Below are 10,300 nucleotides of genomic sequence, written 5' to 3' on the forward strand. Positions count from 1 at the left end.
TATGTTCAAGCAAGAGGCATGCAACATTGCACTGCACAGGTTGATGCATAACTTGTGTCTGCAGTCAAAGAACTGACATTTCAGTAGAAAAACTACATATGCCAAAATGCTTGGGTCTCTGAGGCTAGTGCAGGTGAGAGCTAATTAGATCAGACACAAAGAGGCAGAGCATAAACAGAGACTATGGTTTCATATTAGAATTCCCCCATTTGTAAAACACAGAAAATGGAAAAAGCTTGCACTGAATGCTATGTGACCTAGGACAAGAAGTTGCCTGTCCCTTTACCAAATAGGGACAAGCTAAAAGCCCGAATACATGGAAATAGGAGAATCGATCAGCCATGACACTACAAACTGTCAACTAACACAGGAAATACAACTACAATAATGCTTAGAAAAAAAACAAAAACATTTAAAAAAGTGTACAATGTCTTGAAGTAAACAGGTCAAGTGATGTCAGATGTTGCCAACTCAGGAAAGGAACAGACAAATCATATTTGCTCCACAGACCTCCAAGCTAAACTGATGCAGACATTTCAGTCTAGCATGGTTGAGCATGCTGCACCTATCAGGAAAACCCTATTAAGTATATGTTATTAGTATTAGCAAAGTGTCTATATTTGGACATGTTGTGATACAACTGAAAGTCGTCAGGGCTGTTCGGCTGCATCTTTCTCCAGGACACACCATTTGTTCTACCTAATAGAAAAGCAGTAACCATACAACGTGAAATCAAATACATTTTTACAGCTTCTGTGGAAGATTCAATTGTCACCTTCAATAGCCTATACATGTAAATTAACAATTATCATTTAAAAATATTGACTATTTGAAGCAATCTGTATGTGAACCTGTACCAAATCTTAAAATGTGCAAGTATGTTAACTAAGAGCAGACAAGATGCCTGCGGTTATCTTTATAAACCAGAAAGCCACTTCCGTGCTACTCTCTACTTCAATTTCACTAGTGGCTTCCATGACTTTATAGCTAAGCTGTACCAACTGCCATTTCCTTGTTCAAGGAGATGCCCTTACTGGCCACAAAAGCAAACTAACTGGCGATAGAATGGCAGCTGATAGGGCTTAAAATTTAAGAGAATAAGGTGTGTGTGTGTATGGAAACTAAAACATTACAAGGCAGTATACATTATTTTTTTTCCCCCATACAGTGTGATTGTTTTCTGCTCTAGATGTATTCTGGTATGAGAATGCCTTCGCTGAATTTGGCTAATGCATCAAGATACAAATAACCACAGTTCATATACATTTCATATAACAATCATACACAAGTTGTACTTTCAGGTTTAGCTTCTTGTTGTATTTTTAATACAATACACTTTATAGGAGTGCTTGAATAACTGTACAGTAAATCCAATAGATTTTATTATTTTGGTTGATGAAACTCTTGGCTTATAACAGACGCTACAGATTCATTTGTTGTGGCTACACACATACAGATATCAAACAGAACTGAGTAAGAAATGCCACAGCCATTCAGTCAGAAGATTGTGAGACATTATTGCATACAAGAAAGTACAGTATTTTATTTTGATTTTGTCTGTGTATAAGCAGAGTTCAGATGTCAAACTGTTAAGGGGGTGAGGGGGTGGAATAAGCTCATAATGTGTAAATAATATGGGGGGGGGGGGGGGGGGGAAGAAGATGGAGGTGACAAACTGGCTTAGCAAATTAAAAACACATGAAGACTCTGGGATAAAACTTGGTTTATCCTCCGTCCACTGTATCTCTCTGTTTGCTGCCTGGGCAAAATAAAGAGGAGGAAAAAACGAGAGTGATAATTGACTTTTAATGCACACTGTGAACACAAACACCTGCAACTCATTGAGCAGCTGTCATCAAATTACCTAGTTCTTCACCCTATGTTTGCTATATATTTTAGAAATGTCCCATTTGTCAAACTGCTACATGCATCTTTCAGAACAGTGAATAAAAATGACACCAACGAAACATTCTATTACCATTTAACAGCACTTTGTGCCATCTTGGAGGGCTTGTATGCAATACTCTAATTGGCACAAAAGAATCAGGAGGCTGCAGAATGAATACAGTGCACTTCAGTGACACCAGATTTGTTAAAAAGCACTGTCAATATACTGCACAAACTATTAAAGTGGCAGATGGTTATAATGCAAGCCCTTGCATGGCAATCCAAATTTATTGAACTGATGCTAAATTGTACAAAATTGCACCACTTTATTTAAGGCTTCAGTTTACATTTGGCCACCTCAAAGCAGCTGTAGCATTAGATTGGTCAACTGAATTTCTGTGGTTCCCTGTTGAATATATACACAATCTTTACACCCAAATGTTAAACGCATACAAAGCGACAAGGCATTGATAAATAAATCAGCAGGAAAAAAAGTTAATTACTGCAATGCAGGCCTGGTGACCAATAACACAGGAGTTAAAAATTACGTCCCACATTCACATCCACTGGACTCTTCCACCATTTAACAACGCAACCAAAACAATACACGTGTGAAACAACCACTGACGGGAGAAATTACTAAATCAGTATATTTGGTATTGCAAATACACGTATGCATGAGCAAGCAAGAGAGGGGGGACAAAGGCTCACAGTGAGAATCTACAGCTGCAGAAGCTTGAAAATGATTTACAAAATATTGATAAATCATTAAAAAAACTCTTAAAATATACACTTCTTGTTGTAGACCCCCACTGTATACACATCTATAAACAGTATTCCTTATGTAAACAAAGAGTGGGGAAATGGTTAATAAAAGAGGAAAATGTCTGTCTCTCCAGAGAAATATTAAACGTAGAGTGTTCAACAAAGACTACAAGAAATAAATTTATTATAACCGCTTCTCTGCTTCCAGAAGGGGGTGCAATACAAGATTCCACAGGAGTCCCTAAAATGAAGGAAAGGAAAGAAAGGAAAAACAAAAAGATAGTAGTTGTGAAAAGCACTTTGTACAACACAACTAATGTTGCTCTTGTATTTCTTTGAAGGGAGGGAAAAATAATAGTTACAAGAAGCTACAAATACCAAAGATGCAAGATCATCAGAAGTAGTCTATAGAAGAGCTCTTTGGACTTTCTTGTTTAGTATGCTAAAATAGTGGTGCTTTTCATTGTATACTCCGACGGAAAGAAAGGGTTTGTGAAAGAATACAGTACACGTACTCGGACGTGTGAAAACATTGTTGGGTGAACAATGTTTCTGTTAGCAGTAATACTGGATGTGGGTTCTGTTGTTCCCAGTTGCATACGTGAAGTACATTTCAAAGCAGGCATCTTTCTCGTGACTTTAGGAGGGGAGGGTCTGATGGTGCACAATCTGAGCTTGCAACTTCCATCCATATAATAAAGGGTACCACCACAGGAAAGTCCATTGGAGTTGTTGACAGGGTAATTTGACTTGGAATGCTGGCACTGCCGTTAGACAACAGTTCTTCAGACCTGCAACAGGCAACAAAAGATGATCACTGTTTGTTACAGAGGTAGAAGAAAATTATCTTCTGATATTTTAACTATATATGCACTGATGATGCCTGCCTATAGTTCTAGAGTACTATACACCACTTATAGAGTGGAGAAAACCATTTTGTCCCATAATTCTGACCTTTAAACCCCCTAAAAAAAAAAAAAATTATGCTTTTGTGTCCCAGTTATCCTGAAAAGTTTTCCAAGAAAATCAAGAATTTTTTTTTTTTAGCCAATAATATTCTAAGGCCACTATTCAGTATTCGACAATTGAATCTGAAAAGAACACTGCTAGTAGTATTAGCAACATAATTAAATCGATGGCAGGAAAAATCACCAAACTATACACTTCAACATAGTCCACTATAAACAAAAACAATTAAAATAGTCCAACATCAACAAAAACAATTAAAATGTTTATTGTTATATCTAGTCTCACCAAACCCAAATCAATATTTGACAGAACTACCAAACTATTTACTTATATTTGTTATATGCATTTATTTTTAAACCAAATGCTGTATTATTAAGTATGTTATAGACGCCTGCATATGGGGCTGCCCAATGTACATATATATTTTGAATATTTAAAAAACTATATGAAGAATTATTCCTTAAATGATCATTTATTACAATTGGTTACAATTGTTTACATTGCACCATATGTATCCAAGAAAAAGTATTAAAAAAAAATGGTTTTTCTATAAAAATCTATGAAAACTGTGACTGAAGATTTGGAAAGATTTTACTACAACCAGACCACTTTCCTTTCTGGTTATTCCATTGAAGGGTACTCTAGTCACCTTTCCCCAGTGTAAAACAGATTCATAAAAGGTCACTAACAAAAAAAAAAAAAACTGTTCTTGTCTACCTTTCTGTGCATTAACAAAAATTGCAGGAAATTAGAAAATAATTACAGAAACCATTCATACTCTATAAAAAAGAAAAACAAGGTAAAAACAAAATTTTGTCCCATTTAGATATTAAGGCTATTAACCCCTTTTAACATCTACTCATCCACTATGCTTGCATGTGTGTAAGATAAAGAGGTGCATTTTTACTTATTTATAAAGCAGACATCATCAAATACCTGGCTCAGAGCTACAGCACATCTGTGTATTAAAGCAGCCGACATGTTGACTTTTTGCGTGCCTTGCCCGGTACAGGAGTTTTTCTGTTAATTTGTCGCACAAGGTCATAAAAAATCTGGAAAGAGAGATTTCTTTGATGTAGAAGCCTGAATCCATAGGCACAAAATGTACAGAAAAAAATATAACTCAGAAATAAATGTTAAACGAAAAAAAAAAAAAAAAAAAGATTTAGCCATAGACAACCAGATATCTCACTGCAAATAACTGCAGGTGAGAGATCTACTTGTCTTCTGATCTGCTACCATGTTAACTGGGAACTGGGATGGAAAGCCAAAATGGTACACATTAAGTGAGAAAAAAAAAAATCATGCAGCAGTGTGGAACACAGATTTTTCCCAAGTTTAAACATGCCCATCCTAATGCTGGTCACACAATTTAGCGTTATGTTTTTGTCAATTGTGTAAATAAAATATTTTATTTAATCACTTGCCACCCACAGTACAATTTATTGAGGCCGGGTGGCAGCTGCAGGATGATGTACTGGTACTTCAGCACATGGTATGGGATCCTCCTGCGCTCATGGGAATAACTAACACAATACAGCTGCTGTCACTTTAACTAATACCAATAAGTGCAAGAAATAAACATAAAATTAGTGAAGCGCTTGTATCTCATGAATACAATCATGTGTCTCCATAAAGTATAATAGTAAATCAAAGGGTGAAGTCACGACGCACGTGACGCAACGCGTCGGTTTGTCTACTTCCTGGTGACGTATGTCCGGACGCAGTGGCCATATTGGATTCCCCCAGGTGCATGCATATCTACCCACAGGCTGGGAAAAACGCTTGTTTATGGAAAGGAGCATGTGAGTGGTTTACTTTGTCACTTTTTACTTTGCCTATTAAAACTTACTACACTATGGAAGGCTTTCTTGTCTTTTTATGAGTTGCATAAGAGAGGAGGAGGATTAAGGAGTCTGCCAGAGGAATACACCACTGAGGTGGTAACTGCTTTGAGGCCCTGTGTGGGTCGAGGAAGGGAGGTGAGCAGGCATTGCTGCCATTTGAAGGAGAGTACTTGCACTTAGAAGTGGAGATCACGTGTGTGTTCCAGCTTAAAGCACAGTCACATGCATGGAATATTTTTTCACCTTTGATATTGTCTTTTTCACTTATGGCATATATTAGTTATGTTTGATTTAGACACCATTGTATGTGGCCAATTATTCTGTTTTCATGTATATATACTTTGTTTAGTATATCTGATTTATGCACTACATATTTAGGTTCTTAATGTGTGATATTTAGCTATTATAGTCATTTCGGTTGACATTATTTTTTCTATCCACTAGAGGGAGTTCACATATTTTTAATATATATAGTGGTCACTTTGATTTACTATTATACTTTATGGAGACACATGATTGTATTCATGAGATACAAGCGCTTCACTAATTTTATGTTTACTTCAGCACATGCGCCCCCTGGGGCATGCAACGGCACTATCCCGTGACTGCTCTGTCCACCAGTGCTTGGTACCTGGCCTCTGTAAGCGGCCGGGGGATAATGTTGCTGTGACCAATCATAGCGATCACATGATTACATGTAAACAAACTGTGGAGCGCCGTGGTAGTTCATTGAAGCTTCCTGTCAGAATGTCTGCTTGCTCATACATCCCGTATGGCAAGCAGATATTCTGCCAGGTCTGCAGGAGACCTGCATGGCATCAGCAATCTACTGATTGCTGGTGCAATGCTTTCTAGAATCCTGTAGACAAAAATAATAAATGCACATTTTTTTACCTGCAAACACAACGTGCATTAATTATGTCTAAAAAGGGGAACGTATCCTTTAATTTTCTGATTTTCCAAAAAATTTCAACTTCAAAAAACTTTCCATGTCTTACTAAATACCTTGCACTACTTTCCAAAAAGGGGTCATGATTGGGAGGGGTATTTATACTGTCTTAGCATATTAGGGCCTCAAGAAATGACAGGCTGTCAGTAAAAATGGTGATTTCATCCTTTCATTCTCTAAAAAATATGAAACATGAAGAAAAACAGCTCATTTACATTGTACATATAAATTAGAAGTGAATTAAAAGGTTCAGAATGTCCATTGGTTTCCTCTTCAATTCGACCAAGTCAAAATGTGTTGAAATGTATGCTTTTCCAATTCAGGGGAGCTATACATCTACAGTGTGAAATTGTTTAATGTACTGCTGCATCCTACTGCTAATCTCACATGATTTGGAGTGCAATTTGGTCATGTCATTACTTTGCTGCTCACTGTTCTCCTTCCTGGAGAGGAAGCTATACCTGGGGACCTGCAGTGCAGACATCCCCTTGTTTCTGCATATTTTAAATCTGTAATTTCTCTCTCATCTGCTGTTACTTGGCTATTTCCCCTCCAGTTGCCAGATCACCAGTCCTTAGGAGAGCAGCCCTGACATAAGTTAGCAAAGTCCTGCCCTTTTTTGGCAAAGCTTGTACAAGTTAATTGCTCATTAAGGGGATAGTATACTGTATTTTCAGTGAGCAAATATTTTAAGTTATTTCGCAGCACTTACCTTGGAGTAACTATGAATAGGAATCAAATTTTTACAAGGTTTGCCATGCCATGTTTTTATTATTGTAATACAATAAAATAGCCACACAGGGCATTGTTTTTGGCAAGTTGGCTGACTTGTAGTTTGCACATCACAATGCAAATCTAACCATTGGTTAGTACCACATATCAGAAAGCAGAAACTGTGGGTGTAATGAGCAGGTATGGTCGCTCATGTTATGTTAATAGAAATAACTGCAAAAAAAAAAATAGCATTTTTGTCTTACCTATAAATATTTTCCAGGACAGTATTCAGAGCCATAGGAATGGCCATAAAGTCAGTTTTATCTATATGAAGTCATACCTAAGTGGTAGACTTGTGTGCACTAAATCCAGTACAATAGGAGTCATCTTTGGGATTCCGAGAAGCAGGACACAGAGAAGAATAATATCCTGGTTGAGTTTGAAGGAAAAAACCACCTTGGGGAGAAAAAAGTGTCTTTTGGCCTTAAACATCCTTCTCCTTATGCAGTAAGACTTCAGGAAGGCTTCTTTACAGGTTAAGGTCGTTAACTCAAAAGGTGGTTTCTGGGGAGTCAAGAGAACCAAATTCCATGGGGACACATGAAAACGTACAGGTAAAAAAAAAAATCAACATAAGCAACACCCTTTACGAAAACGTTTACTAAGCAGTGAGAAGCAGTCTTTGAAGGATAGATGCCAGGGCTGAAATATGACCATGGATGGTACTATTGATCTAGACCAGATTGGCGCAAAACCAGGATTTGTCCCACAGAGTACTTCCTGGGATGGAATTGTCTTGCTTTGAACTAACTGAGATGGTAGACCTTGCGAAAGGTTAACCTCCTAGCCTTCAACAGTGTAGGAATAACTGAAAAGGACAGGATGCTATCTTTCAGAATTTGGGCTTCAACAATCAGGCTGTTAAAACCAGCAGCTGTGAAGCCGGATGGTGAACTGGCCTTTGGCACAGAAGACCTGGCAATGAACTTGGTATTCTGAATGCGGCATTCTGAACTCAGTTTCAAGTTCCAAATTCCAAGATCAGCAACATTACAGGTTAGCCTTTCTTTTTCCTCAAAGCAGACAGGCAAGGATCAGCCAACCTGGAAATCTGCAAAATGAGCCCCAAGGTCCCTAAATGAGCTGAGGAAATCAAGAAAATAAATGTTGATAAAAATCAAACATTTAATTTTTCCAGAGAAGAAGAAAGTCACCCATCTCCCTAAGGACACTAGCAAACAAATTGAAGCATGCTGTGAGGGAGAGAAATTATTCTGGGCTGTCATAAAGCCTTGGATGCTAGTGTCCATATGTGAAGGTGTCAGCATAGCTCTATGTCTCTGAATACCATCCTGTGTCCTGTAATATACTATTAAGAAATAAGGTTTTTCAAACAATAAAATAATGACATTTATATCTGTCAGGTTAATCTCTTTTTACTGAAAACATTGAAAATGCTATGCATCCTCATAACATACTGCATGCTTAGATAAAACACGGTTGATAATTACACAATAGCTTAATTATATCAGGTGTCCAAAGCGAAAATAAAATAAACCATTGTCACAAGAAAATCAGTGGATGCAAAATCATATACCATTTTACCTCATTGACATTAATCTTGGACTTGGCAGAGGACTCCAGAAATGCACAGTTGTTCCACTGTCTAGCTAGATTCTGCCCCTGTTCTTTGCCCACAACCCTTTCATCTTCCAAGTCACACTTGTTTCCAACAAGAATCATTGGCACCTAAATAGAACAAAACATATTTAAACTGTATTAATTTAAATTGTATTAAAAAATGTACTTCATCTGCTATTAACGTAGATGCAAGGTAAACAGATTAATCATAAAAACAGCATAGTTAGAAACAGGTCTTTACCCTAAAGTGGGGAAATTGAGCCATAAGAAAAAGTAGGATTAAAAGAGCACACAAAAGAGGTGCTTTGCCTAACCACGAGGTGCTTATTATTAGGCAGGAGTTTGATTTATGTCACTCTCACCTTACATGGTGTTTTTCATTTGAGAGAAAGGAAGGGAGGGAGAGAGGGAGGAAGGGAGAGAGAGAGAGAGGGGGGAGAGAGGGGGGGGGGAGAGGGAGGAAGGAAGGGGGGAGAGGGAGGAAGGAAGGGGGGGAGAGGAAGGAAGGGGGGAGAGGAAGGAAGGGGGGAGAGGAAGGAAGGGGGGAGAGGGAGGGGGGAGAGGAAGGGAGGGAGGGAGGAGGGGAAAGAGAAGGGAGGGAGGGGAAAGGGAGGGAGGGAGGAGGGGAAAGGGAGGGAGGGGAAAGGGAAGGAGGGAGGGAGGGGAAAGAGAAGGGAGGGAGGGAGGAGGGGAAAGAGAAGGGAGGGAGGGAGGAGGGGAAAGAGAAGGGAGGGAGGGAGGAGGGGAAAGAGAAGGGAGGGAGGGAGGAGGGGAAAGAGAAGGGAGGGAGGGAGGGAGGGAGGAGGGGAAAGAGGAGGGAGGGAGGGAGGGAGGAGGGGAAAGAGAAGGGAGGGAGGGAGGGAGGGAGGGAGGAGGGGAAAGAGAAGGGAGGGAGGGAGGGAGGAGGGGAAAGAGAAGGGAGGGAGGGAGGGAGGAGGGGAGGGAGGGAGGGAGGGAGGGAGGAGGGGAAAGAGAAGGGAGGGAGGGAGGGAGGAGGGGAAAGAGAAGGGAGGGAGGGAGGGAGGAGGGAGGAGGGGAAAGAGAAGGGAGGGAGGGAGGGAGGGAGGGAGGAGGGGAAAGAGAAGGGAGGGAGGAGGGAGGGGAGGGAGGAGGGGAAAGAGAAGGGAGGGAGGGAGGAGGAGAGTGGGTGGGTGGTGTGGTGGGGTTTGTGTTGGAGGGTGGGTGGTGGAGGGGTTAGTGATGGAGGGTGGGTGGTTGGTGGGTATGTGGTGGGTGGTTGGTGGGGTTTGTGTTGGGTGGGTGGTTGGTGGGGTTGTTGGTGGGTGGGTGGGTGGGTGGGGTGGGTGTGGGGTTGGGGTGGGTGGGGTGGTGGGGGTTTGTGTTGGGTGGGGTGGGTGGGTGGTGGTGGGTTTGGGTGTTGGGTGGGGTGGGAGGTGGGTGGTGGTGGGGTTTGTTGGTGGGTGGGTGGTGGGGTTTGTGTTGGTGGTGGGGTGGGTGGTGGGTTTGTGTTGGGTGGGTGGTGGGGTGGGTGGGGTTTGTGTTGGGGTGGTGGGTGGGTGGTGGGGAT

The 10,300-nt window shown here is 40.4% G+C and overlaps 1 protein-coding gene across 1 annotated transcript; it reads right to left on the reverse strand.

The window, feature by feature from the left end:
- Nucleotides 1–1,295: 1,295 nt before the first annotated feature.
- Nucleotides 1,296–8,880, reverse strand: LOC149472044 (ras-related protein Rap-1b-like; the record flags this gene model as incomplete). Its single annotated transcript, XM_089652771.1, has 3 exons — nt 1,296–3,443; nt 4,558–4,673; nt 8,737–8,880. Coding segments are annotated over 2 exons (231 nt in total), but the record flags the coding sequence as incomplete, so codon positions are not given.
- Between the last annotated feature and the right edge of the window lie 1,420 nt (nt 8,881–10,300).

Source organism: Staurois parvus, unplaced genomic scaffold (assembly GCF_062004578.1).
Source record: "Staurois parvus isolate SC_StPar_1 unplaced genomic scaffold, SC_StPar_1.0 ptg000025l, whole genome shotgun sequence".
Classification (NCBI taxonomy): Eukaryota; Metazoa; Chordata; class Amphibia; order Anura; family Ranidae; genus Staurois; species Staurois parvus.